Source organism: Crassostrea angulata, chromosome 7 (assembly GCF_025612915.1).
Source record: "Crassostrea angulata isolate pt1a10 chromosome 7, ASM2561291v2, whole genome shotgun sequence".
Lineage (NCBI taxonomy): Eukaryota > Metazoa > Mollusca > Bivalvia > Ostreida > Ostreidae > Magallana > Magallana angulata.
The window spans coordinates 39,817,453-39,841,051 of record NC_069117.1 but is presented as its reverse complement, the minus strand read 5'-3'; the positions used below and the strand labels follow the sequence as shown (position 1 = coordinate 39,841,051).

General features: G+C 33.2%; 2 protein-coding genes across 2 annotated transcripts; one reads left to right on the top strand and one right to left on the bottom strand.

Annotated features, from left to right (window-relative positions):
* The first annotated feature begins 1,493 nt into the window (after positions 1 to 1,493).
* LOC128156404 (electron transfer flavoprotein-ubiquinone oxidoreductase, mitochondrial-like) lies at positions 1,494 to 10,633 on the top strand. Its single transcript, XM_052818518.1, has 14 exons — positions 1,494 to 1,567; positions 3,431 to 3,547; positions 4,163 to 4,315; positions 4,459 to 4,535; positions 4,890 to 4,971; positions 5,160 to 5,278; positions 5,556 to 5,633; positions 5,765 to 5,977; positions 7,378 to 7,449; positions 7,697 to 7,840; positions 8,124 to 8,298; positions 8,902 to 9,084; positions 9,197 to 9,418; positions 9,820 to 10,633. Exons 1-14 carry the CDS (start codon positions 1,525 to 1,527, stop codon positions 9,981 to 9,983), a joined length of 1,842 nt encoding a protein of 613 aa, XP_052674478.1. The 5' UTR covers positions 1,494 to 1,524; the 3' UTR covers positions 9,984 to 10,633.
* Positions 10,634 to 11,681: 1,048 nt separating this feature from the next.
* LOC128156406 (membrane-associated progesterone receptor component 1-like) lies at positions 11,682 to 23,576 on the bottom strand. Its single transcript, XM_052818521.1, has 3 exons — positions 23,254 to 23,576; positions 14,990 to 15,145; positions 11,682 to 14,312 (listed from the first exon to the last, which is right to left on the bottom strand). Exons 1-3 carry the CDS (start codon positions 23,552 to 23,554, stop codon positions 14,191 to 14,193), a joined length of 579 nt encoding a protein of 192 aa, XP_052674481.1. The 5' UTR covers positions 23,555 to 23,576; the 3' UTR covers positions 11,682 to 14,190.
* Positions 23,577 to 23,599: the final 23 nt, after the last annotated feature.

Genomic DNA, 23,599 nt, shown 5'->3' with positions numbered 1-23,599 from the left:
ACCTTACCAGAGAAATGGGTTACTCTATGTTCAAAATTTTGCCAAAAAATAAATAAGTTCAACAGCTGGTATGTTTTTTTTCTTTATGAATTATCAAAAATCAAAATCCAAGTAATGTGCACGTCTCTGATATATACATGTACAATTGATTTGCAAGACAACAATTGCATTTGCCTATCGTGAAAAATGTAGGATGGGATGCCGTAGAATTCAGTAACCGGATTTTTTCTTTGAAAAACCCGGTTAAAAAAATTAAATTGTTAATATTCAGATTATATAAAATGCACTACCAATGACAAGAATAGCGGATACTTTAAAGAAGAGATAATAGTGATATGAACACATACATAGTTCAGGAACAGTTCTTCAACAGGGACGTAACTTGCAGGATTGCTATAGAGTTTTATTTAGATTTTCCTAATGACAATTTTACGATTTCCTGTCAAAAAACAAGAAATATTGATCATGAGTTTAAGAATATTGGTCGTTTGATATGTCGTTGTCATGCTTTATTTTAAGTCGATCTTGCCAAATCGAAGATTTCTTTGAGCTTTCTGACAATCGTTTCTACTTTGTATAGGTCGATTAACTAAAACTTTTGTTTGAAGAAGTGTATACCTATACGTATACATCTATTGCCAGAGTCACCAGTTGCAGTCAACCGGCCACCATATAGTAAACAATCCCCGACTTTGAATATGGAAAATCTACTGTGGAATAAGGTAAGCGGCCTTAAAAAGCTTCCTAATGAAAAAAAAGAGAAAGCTGGGAGTTAATAGTTCAATCAGAATTGTTAATTCGCCTCAGTTATGGATGGACTACCTTAATACACAATACACATGTACACAAATTTTATCCATTCGTAATTCTGCATATAACACTATTCTACTAAAAGTAAACCGTTGTTTCTTGCATATCATACATTGTAATATTGTCTGTCCTGCACATTTGTATTTAAGAACGGTTGCGATTTAATTATCACATGCAATTTATTGAAGTGACTGGTGTTTCTAGACTTCTCGGTAAATTTACCAAAAAGACCACCGTATATCAAATGGTAGATTTTATAATATTTCTATAAACGATAGATTTTGTAAACTACTTTATAAACCAGTATGTTCACTGGTCTCAGATTGAAGATGAGTTTCATTTTATTCTACATGTAATCAAAGCACATCTGTTTTGTGCATCACAGTTCATTGCATTTCCATTTTCATTGCATTTTCATTAAATTCATCTTCCTATTGCAAGCACAACTGATCTGCAACAGAAAAATCATAGATGTTTTGTGGAGTTTAATAATCTCCTTTCAGTACTTTTAGTACTTTGATCTTCGAAACGGTATACTTTTTACGACAACTCTTATGAGTTATTAATATTCAACTGATTCCGCCCATCTCTTTAAAATATAATCATAGTTCGTATTTCGACAGAATCCTGTTTTCACAAATGTTTATCAATGAAAATACACTTTTGAAAGGATGTTTCTCTTTACGACATGCTGTAAATAAATCACTGTCTGCAATGGCGACGCTTGCAAGTGTATTTTCGAAGGGCACCCGGCTAGGTAAGAATATCTGGTGCAGAACTAAAGTTAAGAGGTTGATCATTTATGTAACGGCTATGGTGTGTTTTGTTGTTTCACCTTTTTAGAACCAAGGGTTATGAAATACACATTACAAGTTCTGTTGCAGACAAACTGTTGTATACAGTACGGGTCAAAGTCCGGACACCTATTCTACAAACTCCCTGTTATCGAATTGATTTGCCTCTCCGATTTTGTAACGTTTTTATATTCTTAAAGTAACAATGTTACAATTTTACAAATTCAATCTAAAGATAAAGCAGCATACTTGAAAAATTTGATAGACGCTCAGGGCCAGTTTACATAAAATCCAAAAATTACATAACTTGAATTTTATAATACATTCTGTAATGCCACTAATTCCAGAAGCATGTATCAAACAGAGTATTTTCTATTATTATTTTCCATGATATAAAGCTTTATCTTTTGTCTATTATAATATTTTTATTTTGTGAAATATGGTGTCATGCAACTCACCAGAATGTGTTTATATAATTACAGACTTGTTACTAGCTTCTTCTTCTCCTATAGTCTTTCCCAAGATATTTATGCTGCTTATTTGGACGATTTTCAATAAAAATGCACATAGCTGTGAAAGAAGCGAAATTGAAATCAATTACCAAGATAACTCCATTCATAACATTATCATTTTTCCCTCGTAAAAATTGACATGAACAAAAACAGATTTCCTACGGAAATTTATAATGGGGAATGTTGACATCTTTTCTCCATTTGGAAGTCACTCGTAATTCCTTGCACAATTTCCAACGTTATCATCCAGGCTTAATTATGGCTGATGCAAAATCCCCGTAGACTTTCAATCTATTTTTAGCGGTATAACCTGACAAGCTAGAGGGGGCATTTTAAAAGGGATATTAAAAGGGATTTATTCATTCTATTGAATGAACAACGTTTGAATCAAGAGGTATTTATAAATATGGAATAATTTAAGAAAATAATATGCCGCAAAAATATCTTGGGACAGACTATAGTTTAAGTTCATACCACCATCAGATGTTTTGTTGAACTTGTCACTTTATTCTTATGCTACTTTAAACTGCAAATGTACTTAGTTTATAGTTAGATTCATCTTAATTTAATTTTTTTTTTATTTCTTCAGATTTCTTTACTATGAACCAACACAGTTCATATCAAAAACATACCGTCAAAGTACTTATCATACTCTTCTTTTACCCAGAGAAATTAAGAAAAATGGGGGTAGGGGTGGGGAAAAAAGTCCAAATAAATAGCATCCATTCATTGACAAATTAATACATAAATTATTTATCACTTTGATATAATAAAAGATAAATACATATTTGACAGTTAGAGCTCCACCTCATAAAGCTGTTTATCTTTCTGTATCTTAAAGGCCATTTACATTTTCAATTGATAAAACTGATATGAATTACAGAGGTATATTCAAGATAGATTAGGTAAAACATCAATATGATCAAGAGACAAAGATTTCTTGGTAGCATGAATGTTGATATATTAAAACTGATGCAAATGCTAAAAAGATTGTGTTTCCTTGGTACATGTAATATACATGTATTTTTTAAACCAGAGCCAAATGCCATCATTCCAGTTTTCAACTTATTGTAAAATGTTTTTCTAATCAATTAGATAAATACAATTTATAATATTGCACATGTTGCATAAAATTTCTCAACAGTTATTACAACATTTCATATGTAATGTGCCGTATGTATTGCTTTAAATTTTCAGACTATTACTTGGTGCAAGTTCTCAAAACATTTGTTTACACTGTGTTTTTAGTTACATTTTATTCAATCAGTATTTGTACTTCTCATTTATATTAAATTTGGCATTTACTATTTGAAGGGAAAAGAGTGAAGTATTTGTGTTGGCATGGAGGAAAATATTGCAGTAGTGTAGCAACACCAAAAATTACCACACATTACACAGTTCATCCAAGGGAAAATGATCCTAGATGGAAAGGTATGATCAGAATTAGATGTAACTTTATTAGCAAAAGTACAGATAATAAGTAGTATGTATGCAAACAAAATTTGAAGAAAAAAGCCCCTTGAAACATGTACATTTTTGCTAACTAATATTTTTGTATATACATGTACCGGTATATGTTATACTGAAACCAAAACATGTGAAAAAGTGAATGATAATTCAAGGAAAGAAGTTGAATTGTAAAAGTAAGGTCATTAATAAACAGTTTTTATTACCGTACATGTACCGGTACCAGTAATCAAATAAAGAAACTTGTCAAAAGAGCTTATACTGAAATTTACATACTACATTTATTTTATATTTTGTATACAGTTGAACTTCGGTATCTTGAACACTGGTATCTCGAAAACAATGGATATGTTGAAGTAATTTTAAGTCCCAAACACTTAAACTTAAAGTATTTTACCCTTGATATCTCGAATACTGGGATATCTCGAAGTTTTTAACTAGTCCCTGTCCCATCTAGTTCAAGATAACGTGGTTTGACTGTATTTAAGAAATTAAGAGTGTGTAAATCTGTCAATTTTAATGAGCAGCATCTGAGTAGTACACTTACCAATGTATAATATGTTATATACATGTAAATAGAGGTGGATATGGAACGATTTGGCGATGAAGCAGATGTTCTGATTGTGGGAGGGGGTCCAGCAGGATTGTCTGCAGCATGTAAACTCAAGTTACTGGCCAATGAGCAGGGCAAGGACCTGAGGGTGTGTCTGGTGGAGAAAGCCGCAGAAATAGGTAATGTCAAGGTCATTCAGGGTTTCATAAATACATGTATGATTTACATTTATCTGGATTTTATGTGAGAATGTGCAGTAACAAATTATATAAGCTTTTAGAGGGGATTTTATTCATATTCTGTTTTATTCAAACATTTACAGGTGGCCATACCTTATCAGGAGCTTGCATTGAACCAAGGTCTCTTGAGGAGCTGTTTCCTAACTGGAGAGAAATGGGAGTATGTACTAGCATTAACATGAGAATTAAAAAGTCACATAAAGGAACATATTTTTTCCATATGAATTTTTACATTTTCTTATAGCAGCTAGGGGAAATAACCTGTAATTAAAGAATCATTTAATATAAGAAAACTTTTGGTTCATTTTGAAAAGCTTTTACATTTAGTTAAGTAATCAACCCAACTTTTGTATAAAACTTCGTACAGTAAACACTGTGGTTGTTTGATATAAAAAATTACAACCTCTATTTTCAACTGTGTAATATAGAGAATATGCTTAAAGCATTAATCTGAAATTTATATTTGAATATAATTGCATTATATTTAAAAAAAATCATTGATTAAATTTTGTAGGCTCCTTTGAAGACAGAAGTTAAAGAGGACAAATTTTCATATTTGACAGAAAAGGGTAGGATTCCTATCCCAGTTTTACCAGGTAAGTGATAGTTACATGAATTTACGTGCATTATTTACAATGCATGCATTTATATAAGTAATTTTTCATAAACTAGTCCATATCAAACAATAAACACAATACAGAACAGATTGTCTCCACAAAGGGAATTAACTTTTGTGAAATAAATGAAGCCTTTTATGGGATGATGTTGTATTGTTGTATTTCAGGCATGCCTATGAGTAACCATGGTAATTACATAGTAAGGTTAGGCAATGTTGTGAGATGGCTCGGGGAACAAGCAGAGGCATTAGGAGTTGAAATATACCCTGGTTATGCTGCAAGTGAGGTAGGCTTTCGTAACACATGTAGAGTAACACATGTAGAGTAACACATGTACTTCAAATCATGCAGTCTCTTATTCTCTATTTTTTATTGATGATAACATACCTGTAAACCAACTTATGATTAACAAATGATAAACAACTAAATTTCATATCAAGAATTAATTTTCTCAAATAAAAGTTGGTGTACAGTTCTTCAAATTCATTTGGTTTTATTTCTTTTCATTCTTTAAAAAATGCCCTAAGAAGCACATTATTTGTATGAATGTGGGTATATTGCAGGTTTTGTTCCATGAAGATGGGAGTGTTAAAGGAATAGCAACAAATGATGTTGGAATTCACAAAGATGGATCACCTAAGGTAGACGATTTGAGATGTGAAATATGTGCATGCATTTTACAAATTGAAAAAAATTTGTAACAAAGAAAGAAAGATTATTAAATTATTTTGTAAATATTCAAAGGCATATGATTGTACCTTTTTTTTTTTAGGAAACATTCGAAAGGGGAATGGAACTTCATGCCAAAGTGACCATATTTAGTGAAGGTTGTCATGGACACTTAGCCAAACAATTGTACAAAAAGTTTGATCTCAGGAAGGACTGTGAACCCCAGACCTATGGGATAGGATTCAAAGAACTGTGGGAAATAGACCCTGCACTCCACCAGCCAGGGAAAGTGGAGCACACCATTGGATGGCCATTTGTAAGTCTGATAATTTTTTACCCAATGCTTACAAACAGGTTATTAAGTCAGTGTTTGTAGTAGATTGCATATTGGAATTCAACTGATGTTGCATATTTTCAAACTCTATGGGTTTTGATTTCTAGCATCTAGTAAACTTTTAAGTATAGATACTACTGGGGTTATCACAAATACATGTACACTGCCTGTAATAATACATGTACCAAAACACTGAGAGATACCAGTGTTCTTTGAAATATTGTTCAAGTATTATGTACCGTAATCCGGTGAATATAATATGCACTCTTTTTCTAGGATTTTTTACCGTGAGAAAGGGGTGCGTATTATACATCCCTATAGGCTTTGGACATATTTTTTCCCTAGCAGAAGCACGGAGTATCATACTACCGTATTACCTATGCTGTTCACAGACAGGACCGATACCCCGCTTTTCATCGTAATATTACTTAATTATCACAATTATATTATTATTTAACCCTTAGGAAATGATTGCCATAGCGTGTAATTAAAGAAAATGTATACTTAAAGTCTGTTAATAAATAAACTGTTTCAAAATGGCCTTTAAAAATTAATTTGAACTGCCTATTCTTTATCTCCGTGTAAGCCACAATTACAGCTGTTATTAATAGAATGCGGGCTTGGATGGCCACGTGTTATTTGTAACTGATCTTTGAAAACAGCTTACACATCTTTAACCATTTTCATGTAATGCTAATTGATTTATTGCAAATAATTATGATTATAAATAATTCTATAACCTATTCCGTTAATTGAAGCCATTGTTGTGCTCCCCCTCCGCTAACACTTGACACCTTGGGTATCTCAGACACTCCCCGTAGGCTATGTGTACTATACACAACACAACTATTTGTGCACATGTTTTAATATGTTCCAGGCCTCTAATTGATCACTTTGATCGGCATCATTTAAGAATTTAATTAGGTCCGTTATCTCTACAGTATACCTGTACACGGCCCGTTTTTCACTACACAGAGGTTGTAATGACTAAACAATTATAAAACGCTTTTTAAAAGTGGTTGATTTTATTTACGGTAGAATATTTAATACAGGTCTATTTAAAACATTGATTATGAAATAAAGATATTACCGCGATGTATTAGTTACAATAAATCCGTGTCTAAGAAAATATTGTGTTTTTCTTATTTCCGGTAGCGTATTCCCGCGATGAAGTTGAGCGTGCATACAAAGTATAACTGCTTTGTTGATACTCAGGATTACCGTTTGGTCAATTTTTTTGATGCGTATTATACATCCCAACAAGCTTTTTTCACCATTTTCAGGCCCAAAGTGGGGGGTGCGTATTGTACACTACTGCGTATTATATTCACCGGATTACGGTAACCTGTTTTTGTTTAGTATGATGATGTTACTTTTTACAGGATAACAACACCTATGGTGGGACCTTCCTGTACCATTTAGACGAAGGTCCTCTCATTGTTGTGGGCATTGTGGTAAGTGCTTCTTAGTAAGAAAGCATAGCAAAAAGAACCAGACATTCATTGTCATTACTGTCATTTTTTCCATATCAAAATTTACAGGAGAATATTTTCACAGGACTCATTACTGCTTTGTTTTCATAATTGATAAATACAAAATAAACTTATTGGCAATACATGTATTTCTTAAATGACTTAATATTCTGTAGATATTCTCTATAATTTAACAAACTTTAAATGTTTTCCTTTTTTTGTTTCATAGGTTGGTCTAGATTATAAAAATCCCTATTTGAGTCCATTTAGAGAATTTCAGAGATTTAAGCATCATCCATCAATTGAACCTCTGTTCCGTACGGGTAAAAGAATTGGGTATGGAGCCAGGGCACTAAATGAGGGAGGAGTGCAGGTAATGTACTATAAAACAAGTTCAAATTGCAAAGTCATCAATTCTATGAAAGGGGGGGGGGTTAGAGTTTAGGGTTAGTACTCATAGGCCAAGAATCTCCATGAGTATTGATAACTTATTAAATGAATTTGCATGTTTTAAAGCAAATGTTTAAACAGGAAAAAAAGAGTTGTCTCTTTTGATATAATCCATTGATAGAAACTAATGTATGTATTTTACCTGTATTTCATAATTTCACACTGGAATAAATTTGTTTACTGAAATATTTATTTTGTACATGTAGTCCATTCCTAAACTGACTTTCCCGGGAGGTTGCTTGATTGGGTGTAGTCCAGGATTTATGAATGTGCCAAAAATAAAGGGTACCCACAATGCAATGAAGAGTGGCATGTTGGCAGCTGAATCTGTGTTTGATTTAGTAACAGATGAAGAAAAAGTTTCACAGTCACCAACTGCAGGTAAAGGTTAAGAAATTCTCGCAGGCAAACAGAGTTATTTTCTGAATAGTTCTTACTGCAGATGTCTTGTAACCTAAACATATATAGTAATGGCATACATGTTCATGTTCTTGTATGCCTCCCACTGATTTAGAACCATTGTAAAAAGACCTTGGGCTTTTCATAGGATATATACCTATCTTTTTCTTGCATCAAAACAAGTTAAAAATGATGTTTGTTTCAAGTGAAATATACACAGGTTGCATAGTCATGGCTGAAAGCCAAGCAAATCTTGTTGATTTCAAAGAGGATTGAGTGGCCAGCTATCACAACTAACCAAAGTCCAAACTCCTGTTAAAATGGTTCTAATGTACTGTTAGTCATTTTTGTTGATACTGTAAAACTATATAATATATTCATGTGCTACAAATTTAGTGAAGTGTGAGAAAAGTCTTGTCAGGAACACATTACATGAACCAGACTTTGGGTGTCTCTCAATTATCAATCTGGGATTAATTTTCAAATCTAGTCATTGTTATCCAGTTTTTCACTGGTGAAATGGGAAATAAAATAGTCTGGAATTAAGATTTGATTACAGCATTATATGATAATTTCTTTGTACAGGATTAGAACCAGTTAAATATGAGGAGAACTTGAAGAACAGCTGGCTGTGGAAGGAGCTGCATTCTGTCCGTAATGTCAGGCCGTCCTTCAACACAAGCCTGGGAACTGTAGGGGGCGTCATTTACACAGGCCTCTTCTACTGGATAATGAGAGGGAAGGAGCCGTGGACTCTACATCATGGGGGTATATTGTCTCAGCATTTTAGTATATACAACAATTTTGGTTGTAGGAATTGATTTATATTTTAACTTGTCAATTGTGATAATAATTATCATTTCTGTTTGTTTAATTTCAGGACCCGATAATGCCAAGTTAAAACCAGCCAAAGAGTGTAAGGTTATTGACTACCCTAGACCAGACGGAGTTGTGAGTTTTGACCTTTTGACCTCTGTAGCCCTCACTGGCACCAATCACGACCATGACCAGCCAGCTCACCTGACGTTGATGGATGACTCTGTTCCTGTTAATCATAATCTGGCAATCTATGATGGCCCTGAACAAAGATTCTGTCCAGCAGGTATGTCCACACGTAAAGTTTATCATCTTTTCTTTGATACCTTGGTATTAGAGTACATGTACTATAGATCTAGAAAATTAATTGAAACAAGTGCAATTTCATTATATCTGGTGGGGAAAAATATATGAGAAATAATCTTTTAAAACGATGATAAAGTCATTTGATTATTGAGAGTTGTTTTTTTTTACAGTAGATCAGTTTACCTTTATTTTCAAAAATTTGATAATGGCTATTGTGTTAAATTTAAAGTTAGACAAATTCTAGGGACATGTATGTACATTGTGGATAAATGCTAATCTACTAAACTATTCAATGACAAGATTAATCATTTAAACATCCAAATCTTCAGTGTTGGACATGGATTTGATACTTAGTTACACAATGTACAATATATTTTGCAGGTGTTTATGAATATGTCGAGTTGGAGGATGGCAGTGGTAAAAGACTACAGATCAATGCTCAAAACTGTATTCACTGTAAAACCTGTGATATCAAGGACCCCAGTCAGAACATCAACTGGGTGTGTCCCCAGGGAGGGGAGGGACCAGCATACAATGGAATGTGAACAATCTGACCATCTTACATCTCACAACTACTACTGCTGTGGTTTCACAAAGCTTACACTTGTGTGAACAAGTCTTCTTCCTGCTTCAGTACAGGTTTTTATGTGTCATCTTCTTTCTGTTACAGTAGTAAGAGAAGATGAGTATTCTGTATCAATGTTTCAAAAATGCAGTTTTTCTCAGGGATGCTAGCTGTACATGATAGCAGTGGCATGAAAAAATTGCCTTTTGATTACTAAAAATGTGAAACAATACCCATTACTCTTTTTTCTTTTTTTTGCAAAATAAGTCTTCATGACCATATTATTGTATATGCTTTCATTTATGTATAAATCTTGAGTCTATGGGAACTAGAAATACTAATTTCCTAGAACATTTTTTTCAACCACTCTTTGAGAGTTCATGATTTGTTATTAATATTAGTTTTGTAGAATTTAAATTGTAATGAATCTCATGAAAAGTCAATCAGTGGTACTAGATTTTTTGATTTGTAAATAATACCTAGTTTCACGATAGATTTCAATTCTATGTAGTTTTAATGGTGTTTGTTAAAAACTTATTTAAATCTATCTTTATGTGTATGAACTGTACTTGGAGCTTGTCTTTGAACACAATCATTATTTATTGAGTTTGAAGTAAATTGTTGAATGTTGATTTTATTCTTTAATGCATGTGCATGCAGATGAAATTGCAATTTGATGTCATTTACCGTAAGCATCAACAAATATGTGAGTTGGGAAACATAGTTTTGTTAATTAACCCCACCTAGAGGCCAATGTCTCGAGTAGAAATTGGTAAAGAGTAAAAACTAATACATGTACTGAGAATCTAGAAAGCAATTTAACTAAAGCACTGTTAAAGCTGACATGAATTCATAAATACTCATTATTTCCTTTTTATCTCAAACTACAGCCATATTAGTTGTTGACTTCTTTTGTTCTGCTCATCACTACATAATATATAGCCTATGTAAGGCTGATAGCACTACTCATGCTTCACCGCATTCAGGTATTTCATTCACCCGAACACATTACATGTAGAAATGCATTTTGAACAAAAATATATGATAACCACTGCACTGGTAAGGAATATCCAATAAAATTCGAAACAAGACAGACTGAAATCCAGGCACACATATTTCAAATATACCTTAGTGGCAGTTGAGGAGCCAATGAAACTAATATGGTGACCAAATGCTTCTATGAATTCATGTCATCTTTAAAGTGATAGAAAGGAAAACACTTTTAAAAGTGTCAAAAACATCATATCCAGTGCAACTGCATTGTGAGGAATATAATAATAAAAGCCCCTTCTGTTTTGAACTCGGGATATATTAGGTTCGGTTCACCTTGGGGCGAAATCGCCAGGTTGTGCCTTAATATCATCAAATGTAAAGGGACCCTTAAATGAACCATATGTGCTTATACCATGCAACTCAATTTGATGGAAGAGGATCACCACATTACCGGTATACATATCAACCATGGTTTGTGAAGATGTTTTTACCAATGAATTTAATAATTTAAGTACCGGTAATTTTCTATAGACTCCATTTAAAACAGAGAGATTGTAAGAGGCATTTTTTTTAATCAAGCAGAATGGCATGTGCAATCAATGTACTGTAACTAATAGAGCTTAAAATTATGCAATAAAATAAATTGATATCGACAGTTTCATCTGCAATAACAAAATGTCCCAAAAATGTTTTAATCAAAAATAAATTTTATTGAACACAATCAAATGTTAAATACAATGTTCATTTGACTGGATGGTAATCATCAATCAAGAAAAACAAATAAAGAGAAAATCATTACTGGACTGTACAAATTCACTTTAAAAAAAAAAGTAACATTCTTTGATAAATAACATATGGCAAAAAGCTGAAAATTCTTGTAAACGAACCTAATCATCATATTAAGACTCAGTAAAAGTGAAGCAACAACTTTGAAAAAGGCATGTAGGTAAATCATACAGCTATACACTTAGATTTGGTTTGTCAAAAATTTTTAAAGTGTTGAAATTGCAAACAAACTTATCATATTTAATAACAGAATAATATAAATATACTTGTAGTTATAATAATTGATAATTTGATAAATGAATAAGTCATATACGCATATGCATAATTATATGTGTGTATTATTTTCATTTTCACCTTCAAGTATGGTTTGGTATTGATTGGACCCTGATATCATTACAAAGTAACTCGCTGATTGGCTGAAACTTAAAGTTTGCTCAATCTTAATATTAATCATTTCAAATCTATAAAAATAATGTATTAGTTATCCAAGTTAATCAAAATATGTCTTTGGCAAATTGAAAAAGGGCTTTTTAATGATAAAAATGCCTACATAAAAATTATTTTGTCTCCATTCATATATTTTTAGTAAAAACAGATACAGTATAAAGATACACTTGTACATGGAAGAAATGAGGGATGGGTTTATACTACAGTAACAAAAAAATTAAGTTAATTAGATTATAATATAAACATCAAGATCATGCAATATAGTTTTCTACCTTACTTTGAACAGAAAAGAACATTAAAATTCAATATCTTGAACACCCTGTACCATATGCCTAACAAGATGGAACTCTTTCTTTTAATCTAATTTTAACTTCTTTATCTAGAATTCTTGGATATGTTTTAAAAAAAATGCTAGGTCCCACTGATTACAAGAAAACAAGGTTTAACTGTATAAACATCCATGAAATTTCTGTTCTTTATTCTCAACCTTGTTAACTTTATATTCATGGTCCTCTTTGAACAAAAGCACTTATTAATTATTAACATTGAAACAAATGTACACATGACTGTTTTGGCTTAAACCCCAGTATAAATAAAAGAAGAATTATCTTCCACATCATCAACAATTTTTAGTACTTGTATACCACTATTTTATCTGACTAGAACTGAATTGGAAGTACATGTACCATAATTATGTCCATAAATACTAGTATACAAATAATCACTCAAAGTTGAAGAATTTTACACGTAAAATCCAAACGGAATACATGAACGTAAAAGTTTTCTACTTATTTCTCATTATATGATGTACATAGTACATATTTATTTTATCAGGATTCAAAATTTTTAAAAATATTTTGTAAACCAGGATCCATTAGGAAAAACAAATAACAGCATATTCATTTTAGCAGAAGAGAGTGGGCTAAAAATCTCAAGTGTTTGACACAAATACAAAATGACCAGGTGAAATGATGTTGGACAGTCCTGGTGGACATATCAGATGAAGTGATGGTTGGTGCTATTGCTTGGTGTATATATATATCTATATTGTTAAAAAGTTATTTTATATGTACATTTATTAAAAACAAACAAAAAATGGAGCACATCTAAAATGTACTTACATGTATGACATACCAGTACATTTCTCTGTTTGTTTTCCAAACCCGAATAATTTTTATTGACAAATTAACCATTTAAAAATATTGTTTCCCAAAATAATGTATGACAGATGCTTTTTGAAGGAAAAGTTTGCCTGACCAATTTTAAAACCAACTACCAGTAAAAAATGTTAAAACAATATTCCCTATTTAATACTAACCATAGTAACTAGGGTTTGATTGGGTCTATTCTCTAATTATTTATCAAGATCCTATTTTGCTTTCTTCCTCTAAATTGACCATGACCTAAAAAATCCCAATTCTGCATTCACATGATAATTTTTTCATTAGTATTTGACAATATGTGCTTGACAAGAACCAACAGTTTATTTAGCACCGTGAGATCAGTTCCTATGTGCCAACGTGACACAATTACGGTAATACACATCATGCCACTACATGTAGGGTTATAACAGTAACAGGTTTTGCATTACGCTTCCGAATCTTGTAATGAATGACATTATGGAATTGATATAAATACATGTATTGAGGAAAAAAAAAATTTATAATAATAACATTAAATATTAACAACAGATACTGTTCTAAAATATACATGATTACATATTGTACATCTGCAAGTATGGTACCTATCGTCTATGAATCCAACGTGCTTCTTATTCTAGGCTACACATTTACCAGTAAGTTTAATACAAGTAGGTTCAGCTACAGTTACCTTGTGAGAGTTCTGCATACAAAAGCACATATAACACAAGGTAACAAGAATATGTATCAGAAAAAAATCACATGCTGCAGTAAACAAGCTGAGCCAAAGTTAAGACGGCATTGGGTGCTATACTTTGCTTCTCAATCCGTCTTCTTTTCTGCCTCTGACTTTTCTGATTTCTCTGGATTCTCATCCTCTGTGTCTGTGTAATCATGCGGAACTTCCCCTGGCTTCAAGAGCTGACCAACATAATCGTACTTCTCTGTAAAACATTTCGGTATTTTAAAGTTTTTTTTTTTTTTTTTTTTTTTAACAAAGCATAACTTATTTTCACACTTTAAAATAACACATAAAGGACTTAAGGTGTTAAAAATAAAGGTGAAACAAATCTTCAAGATGAGTTGTCTTCATTTAAATGAAAGGAACTGTAATTAATAAGGTGCTAAAAATGCATAATAATTTCGAAAAACGTGTGGTAAGATAACTCAATCTGGCCCGCAATTGGGATCTATTGCACAGATAATCTATTAATTTATAACATATGTAATGGCAGCGTACATGGAGATGGTGAATGCACAGCTCAGATTGCTGAATAAACAGATAATATTAATTTTAAATGGCCATTTTAATACAACTTATCTATCAATTGAAAGAGAGCTTAATACGCCCAAACAAAAATTTTCAATTGTTTAAAAAAAGTAAACAAACAGAAGTAGAATTTCTGTGTAAATGTTTTGACAATGTACTGAATTTTGATAGCCAATGTTCTATCTTATACAAAAGTGTCAAATTCCCATTTGGGTGTATAATATGCACCCCTTTCCCAAACCACCACTTTTATGTGCCAGTGGGATGTATTTGCTTTTTTATATATCATGGGCTGAAATGATAATAAACCCTAAAAAAAAAACAACAAAAAAAACAAAAAAAATAACCTACCTGTGAACTGCATCTCCCATTCCCGAACACTTTCCATCTGCATGCTGGTTAAGTCAGAGAGGTCATCATATTCATCTTTTAATACATCCTCTGTTAATGAGAAGGTTGCCAATCCTCTGGAGGCATCCCGTCCAGCAAAAACACCATATGGAGAACCTGCAAGAAAAAACAACACAACTTTGGGTTTGCCACACAAAATCATTTCATATAGTTTAAACCTCACCCAAAATTATCAATTTTATATACTGTGGTTTCATCAATATTCGTTGAATACCAATTTTTTGTGGATTTCGTTGTAAGGTTGATCCACGAAATTAAATGTTAATTTAAGTGCAATTTCTATTAAGATTTTGTATTGATAGGGTCATTGGGGTGCGTCTTTTAACCCCAAGGAACCCCAAGGAAACCCCAAGGAACCCCAAGGATACCCCAAGGAACCCCAATGACAAAAATTAATAAATTTTAATACCCAAGGGGTCTTATTGGATTTCAAGGGTCACCTCTTAGTACCCCAAGGGTACCCCAAGGAACCCCAAGGAACCCCAAGGAAACCCGTAAGAACCCCATGGAACCCAAATGATAAAGTTATTAACCAGTGATACCCCAGGGGTCTCATTCGAATCAAAGGCTCACCCCAAGGTACCCCAGTGATAGAAATTAATAACTATTTATACCCAGGGGTCTCATTTGAATCCAAGGGTCACCTCGTAGTACCCCAAGGATACCCCAAGGAACCCTAAGTATACTCATTAGAACCCCAAGTAACCCCAATAATAGAAATTAGTAACTAATGATACCCCAGGAGTCTCATTATACCCCTATACCCCCACAAATGAAGTTTAAGGGGGTATATTGGTTTCACCCTGTCCATCCGTCTGTCTGTCTCTCTGTAGATGCAACTTTGTCCCCCCTATAGAATTTTTTACTACTGCATGGAACAGTCTGAAAATTTGTTCATATGTTGATCACCATCTGAAGATGTGCACCTGTAATTTTTTTAGGATCAGACAAGATTTAATGATTTTATGACAGTTTTCATTTTCCTCATTCTATATATTATTCACTGATGTTGAAAAGTAAGGGAGGTAATCCTTACAGATTTTATTAATTTATAGCATTAAAACACCCTAAAATATATTTATATAAAATACATTCAAATGGAGGTTTTTTGTCTTTATGCGTTAACTAAATTTATCTTTTATAAGTATTCTATCAACTGACAATGCAGAATTTTTGTTTGTCAATGATAAATTCTTAGGAGCTGGCTGAATTCATTTGTCCCAAGGGGGCCATTATCTGAGCAATGGTTTAGATGGAGCATGTGTGTATGGAAAATTGATAATCTGTAAAATGGGCAGTGGCTTTGGGGCTAATTTAAAAGGAAATAAATAATATCATTATTGAAATAAAGAAGTGAACTATTTTTAGAAGTTGTTTAAATTTATTAGTCATGCAAGTAAATTGATGAAGTGACCCTATAGGGAATCTAATTTAAATTAGATTTATTAAAATTACTGATATGATTGTAGTGTTTCTGCAATTTTAAAATTGTTTGTAATATTAAATTTTCTTTCTTACATATTTTTACATAGTATGGTAATTATGGTAATGTTTTGGGAGTTTATTAAATTTAAAAAGCCTGTCAAAGAAAATCATATATAAAGTCCTATGGGATCAATTTTCTGATATGGCGTTCCATTGTACCATAGGCCATAGCAGAAAGTGAGGAAAATTTGAAACAACTAACTGCATCTGTTAAGACTCTTATTAGAAAGATACCGTATTCAAAGTTTTATCAACAGAAGAGCATTGCTTGGCTACCGGTATTTCCATTTACTGCAAAGGGTGGGATTATTGTCATTTTGTTGGTTTTTCATTAAAACAATTAAATAAAAAAAATATCATCAGATACATTAATTTGTAAATATATTACTGTTATACATATGTATTTAAAGTGATAAGTACCCCAAAGAACCCAAATGAATCCCAAGTATACCAATGAGAACCCATTAAGGATACCCTTGAGAACCCCATAGATACCTCAAATAAAGTCAATGGTGGAAAGTAAATTTGATGACCAAGGCCGGTCTCATTAGAAATCAAAGGGTCACTCCTGATACCCCAAGGATACCCCAATTATAAAAATTGATAACTATTGATACCCCAGGATACTCATTGGAGTCCAAAGGTCAACTATTGGTACCCCAAGGATACCTGTAGGAACCCCAATTGCAAGGTACCCAATTGATAGAATTTAATAACCACCCCAATGGTTGTACTGTAAAACATATCACTAATTAATACCCAATTATACCCAATTACTCAATGGAATATCATAAAAACATCTGGGCAACCCAAGGAACACTTGTGATACCCCAATACATACTGGTATGATAAATATAATGTTTCTCCAATATCTGTTCACTTTGGATGAATTTAACAATTAGTGTTGTCAAATCGGTTGAAAATCATAATCGAGTACCGTTAATTGGCAGAATTTGTTGTCTCTTACCAACTGATGATCAGCCAATATTGAATCAGTAACAAATTATATCAAATTCATGAAAATAGGGCACTAAATTTTATGTCACCACAAGGAAGTCTGCAATTCTTCCGGTGAACCATTCATATGAACACTTAATATGACAATGTTTCTTCGGTGAAATTTTCAAATGAAGTGGAGAAAGATATTGTTCAGTTACAAAGACCCAAACTTGTTTTACTATTGACATAGGGGGTGTTACCCTTATTGGAGTACTTTTGAGAAGTGATCATGGAAGTGTGGAGTGGGGCTATCTCCCCTTCGTGGGTACAACACAATGGATTGACCCATTATGCGTGCAGAATGTTCACCTGAGAGGCACCAAAATACCTGTTAATTGCAGGTAGACACCCGTTGTATATTGGTGGTAGCTCTTGGACAGGGATTAAAGGGCCAACATAACCCTTTACATGTATACACAATGGCTTCACCATCACTGTTGCAATATATTTACCTACACCTACATCTCCTTGTTTATTGGTAGACAACCCTTGTGAATTTTGGGTGTCTTCCCACTTTGCTATAATTCTGAAATTTTTATGGGTGACTGATTTTAGTGGGAATGGTGCTCAGGTAAGGGTTTCAAAGAACAAAGGAAATTAATTACAGGTAAATTATAGTCTGTTCAATTATTGACCTTAAGCAAATTTTTAATAAAAAAAAAATAACAGGCAGTTTTTTTAGATTATGTTTAAAATAAAGTTAAAAAAATTAATTAGATACTTGTAATAGAAGTAAATTTTGATAATTAAAAAGGGTTTGTTCTATCATGATTGATCGTACAAGCTAATTTTTATTTCATGTAAAATTACTCAATATTCATTCTTTTGAGGAGAAGGAAAATTATGACATTACTACCCCTTCTATGTCCCTTATCAAGAACCTTGAAAAAATAAACATTATATGGTTTAAGTTTTGGGCTGTTGATTTTAATAATGAAAAAAACTATGTTAATTTTATAAGAAATGCAGAGGAATTATCACATACATCATACAATTTGGCTATAGTGGTTATCATATAAAAGAATTAAATGCTCAACAACATGTACATTTAGGACTACATTTTCAGACTGATGGAACTATTTCAATATTTTACCCATGAAATTCAGAAAAATTCTTGTAAAAGGACTATATATATGATATGGGCCTAAAATGGCCCCCTAAAATGAACATCATCATTTTTCTTTGTACAAATATATATGTAACGTTTTTACATAATGTTCATTTTGATTCAACTGCCCAGAATTTAGAAATATGACATCGTAAAGACAACCTTTTCCTGCCATTTTTTGCATTTTTAGCATAAACATGATAAAACAGCTTGTTTTCAAGCAGTTTTTCTTTCAGAAAAAATAGAGAGCATGCTTGAACAAACAAAATATTTTAATCAGAGATGTATCTAGCCAAGGCTAATAAGTGCCAAAAAAATTTTCCCTGTTCAAGCATGCCCTCTATATTTCCCATTCATAAAAAGATAAGAAAAATGTAAATTTTTGACTGATTTCGATTGAAATAGCATCACTTCTGACGTCATTTTCTGCCAGTGAGTGCAAAAAAATCAAAAAAATCAAATAAATAGGTGAAAAATAAATTTTACATCAACTCTTCTAAAATATAACATAACATATTATTGTACCTGAAACACTTTAAAAAATTGCGAATAATGGGGGCCAAATTTAACTCATATCATATATATAGTTCTTTCGTACTTCAAATCACCATCTACCAGTTGAAGTGGGAAGATGGGAAGGTATCCCATTAAATGAAAGATTTTGTCCTCTCTGTTACAAAAAACGTATAGCCGATGAATTTCATTATATTTTAGAATGTAATGCAATATCACAAGTCCGAAACAAAATTATAGACAAAAAATTTTCGGCTAGACCAAATGTGTTTTAAAGTATTACATATTAGGGTATCCTTGGGGTTGTATGGTGTATCAAGAGTTATAAATCTGTATGATTAGGGTATCTTTTGGAGTTCCTTGGGATTTCTGTGGGGTTCCCTAGGGTTTATAGAGGTTTTTAGAGGCGTGTCTGGGATACCAATGAGTCCCCAATGGTATCAAGAATTTTTAATTTGAATTATTAGGCTATATCCTTGGGGTTCCATTGGGTTCTATGGGGTATCAAGTTTTATGAATCTGTATTATAAGGGTATCCTTTAAGTTCCTTGGGGTATCCATGGGGTTCCGTGGGATACCTAATGGTGTCTGGGATATCAAAAAGCCCCGAGGGTGTATCCAGAGATATAAAATTGTGTTATTAGGGTATCCTTGGGGTTCATTTGGGTATCAAAAGTTATATTACTGGGTATCCTTGGAGTTCCTTGAGGTATCCATAGGGTGTGTCAGGGATAACAATCTGTATTATTACTATTAGAGTACTATTAGGGTATCCTTTAGGTTTCTTGGGGTACCCATGGGGTTCCCTGGGATACCTTGTGATTTGTCTAGGATATCAAAGTGACCCAAAAAGTATCAAGAGATATAGTGTATCCTTGGAGTTCCATAGGATATCAAGAGTTATAAAATTTATATAACCAATACATGTATAAGAGTATCCCTAGAGTTCCTTGGGGTATCCGTGGGTTTTGTCTGAGATACCAATGAGTCCCTACGGGTATCAAGAATTTAAATTTGTATTATTAAGTTATCCTTTAAGTTCCTTGAGGTATCCTTGGGGTTCTGTGGTGTATCAAGAGTTATGAATCTGTATTTTTAGGGTATTCTTGGAGTTCCTTGGGATATCCCTAGGGTTCCCTGGGATTCTTAGAGGTATATCTGGAATACCAATGAGTCCCCAGGGTTATCAAGAGTTTTAAATTTGTATTACAACGTATTACGGTATCCTTGGGGTTCTATGGAGTATCAAGATTTATAATTCTGTATTATAAGTAGGGCTGGGACGATACTGTACTTAGCCGATTCGGTACATATCACGATACATGATATGCGATACGATACATATCACGATACATTGCAACTAAATGAAAACATGAATAAGGGTTAAAAATTTATTCAATCTGTCGATGTATTACCGCATGTCCAAAGTTATTTTGATATATTTAAAATGAGCATTGCACAATTTACAAATTACTTTAGTCTCATATACTCTACTTTTTCATAAACAAGTAATACAAAAGTTGTCCACACTCCAGATTTAGCTTCCTAACAGTTTTGACAACTTTACGAGGTTTTCCGCCATCTTTGTATTTTCATATTTAGGCGCGCGGAGTAAAAATAGCCGATATTTGAAGCTCGGATATTTTTGGAAAATAAAAAAATGTTCGCTTAGGTATCGTTGTATTAATGGTAAATGTATCGATCCAAATATCGTCAAAATAAATATCGTGATGCACCGGTGCATCGGTGGATCGTCCCATCCCTAATTATAAGGGTATTCTTGGAGTTCCTTGGGATATCCATGGGGTTCCCTGGGATTCCTAGAGGTGTATCTGGAATACCAATGAGTCCTCAGGGTTAATAAGAGTTTTAAATTTGTATTATTAGGGTATCCTTAGGGTTCTATGGAGTATCAAGAGTTATGATTCTGTATTATTTGGGTATTCTTCGAGTTCCTTGGGATATCCCTGGGGTTCCCTGTGGTTCTTAGAGGTGTGTCTGGAATACCAGTGAGTCCCCAGGGGTACCAAGAGTTTAAGATTTGTATTATTAGGGTATCCTTGAGGTTCCTTAGGGTTCTATGGTGTATCAGGAGTTATAAATCTGTATTATTAGGTTATCTTTGGGGTTCCTTGGGATATAATTGGGGTACCAAGGGTAAGGGGTGACCCTTGCACTCTAATGAGACCCCCTTGGGTATCAATAGTTATTTATTTCTGTCATTGGGGTTTCCTTGGGGTTTCCTTGGGGTTCCTTGGGGTTTCCTTGGGGTTCCTTGGGGTTTCCTTGGGGTTCCTTGGGGTTAAAAGACGTCATTGGCCTCGAATTTACGTATCCTTGAAACTGTGATTTTCACTTAATCCACGAAAATTGATAGCCTTGAATATTAATGAAACCACAGTAATCCCATTTAGTACAAATAAGACATGCAGATCTGTGATATCGAAATAAACAATAAAATCAAGTGTAATTTTATAAACATAGTATCTTTCCCAAAATTGTCATTTAACAGTGTGGCCAATGGGTTAGAGTGTTCACTACGGATCTGTAAATCATGAATTCGAATCCCACTGTGGATTTTATTTTTTTAACCTTTTTAAAATTTTTAAAATTCTAAACCGGTAAAAGTAGTTTAATTCTTATGTACTTTAATCCACACCTTAAACATTGAAATTTAGAAACTTAATACTTGACTTCTTGTTATGATTTTCACAGATTAGGGAAAATGAACAATATTTGTTGATTAAATGCGTATAAAATTTAAATTTTTTGTTATTTTGGTCATACTTGCCAACTGACCCGATTTCGTCGGGTCACACCCGATTTTTCAACCCTTCACCCGATTATTTTTTATGACCCGGCGGGTCATGCTTTTCACCCGATTTTTGTTGAACAACCCGAAAATCTCCCGATTTCCGGATTTGGTTCGTAAATTACATGGCGCGTTTGACTTCCAGTTATGAACCCAAGCTGAGCTTGGATTTACGTAACACGTAAACAATGCCGATGGCTATAACAGACACATTAAGTGTAATTATTATCGTGAGTTGTTTTGACTAAGCGAAGGTTTAAATCATTAAGTGTGATGGCTTCCAATAAGAAAACGTCTTCATCGGGGCCAGCGGAATCAAAACCAACAAAAAGAAAACGATATTTTTGTACCTATCAATTAACATATCTGGGAAAATGAATTCCCATAAGTAAAACAAAGTAATCGAGTACAAAACGAGGCTTTTATGTTCTCTATAACGCACATTTGAATATTGGATTTTGTGCCCAAAATGATCTGACTAAACATTCAAAAACGCTAAGTCATGTATAGGATGCTTTTTAATACACATAACTCTTCCAAGTCACTTACAATGCCATCATTTACAGAGTTCAAAAGCAAGGTTAATGTAGCAGAAACTCTTTTTGCATTTTTTTTTGGCTGAACACAACCTACCATTTTCTGTGTAAGATCACTTGCAAAATTCAAAATCAGCAACTGTTAGTTAAAATGCTTCTTTGCAATAAAGCATTACACATAAGTTTTTAACACATATTTCTATTGTATATACCACGGTACCTATGAAATGCATGGTAAAAATGTCGTGAATGTCGTTACGCGCTATGACCAGATTTTTTACTTTCCAAATCTGGTCATGACCAGATTTTCACATGTTGGAGGTTGGCAAGTATGATTTTGGTGCGAGTTGTCTTTACCAAGGACGGGATCTCCTTACTTGGGGGCATGTTGTCTCGAATGGTGGCAAGTTGTCTTGGGGTGAGATGTGTTTGGGGCAAGTTGTAATATAGACGAAGCACACAGTTTAATTTAAACTCTTGTTTATGATTTGAGTAGGCAACAAGGTGGATCCTACTGTGTGCATTTCATACAAAACTTTGTTTTACAAAAATCAAACAGCACTGTGTTAATTCTGACTTCGTCCAACGGTCACATCGTTTACATATTATTGTGTAATGTGTATCAAAAAATCTAATCAGAATTTAGATTGTACATCCTTATTATTATTAGCATTAAAGTTAAAGACCTTCAATTGAGTTCAACATCCTAATTATTCAACCCGGCTGAAAAAATTTGATTGATTATGTTTACCTGGTCCATAAAACCTTTTCCCACGGGTAACATCGAAAACCTTTCCATTGACAGCTATTAAAATCCTCCCCTCTGGTCCTTTTCCATCGAATTCACGAAGCTGCTCTAAGGTGAAATCTCTCTTCTTCATCTTTGGTAATTCTGGCTTTTTTGGAATTGGATCGCTGCTACCCCTGCCTTTAAATATTTTATATAACAAAAACGCGCAAATACATAGCAGTCCAACATTCAAAGGACTTCCAAAGAGTTCAGAAAATACTCTTGAAATAAAGCCAGCTTCGCTAGCACTATTTTCCGCCATTGTAGTAAAACAGGAAATGATGTAAATGTTATAATAGAGAAAAAC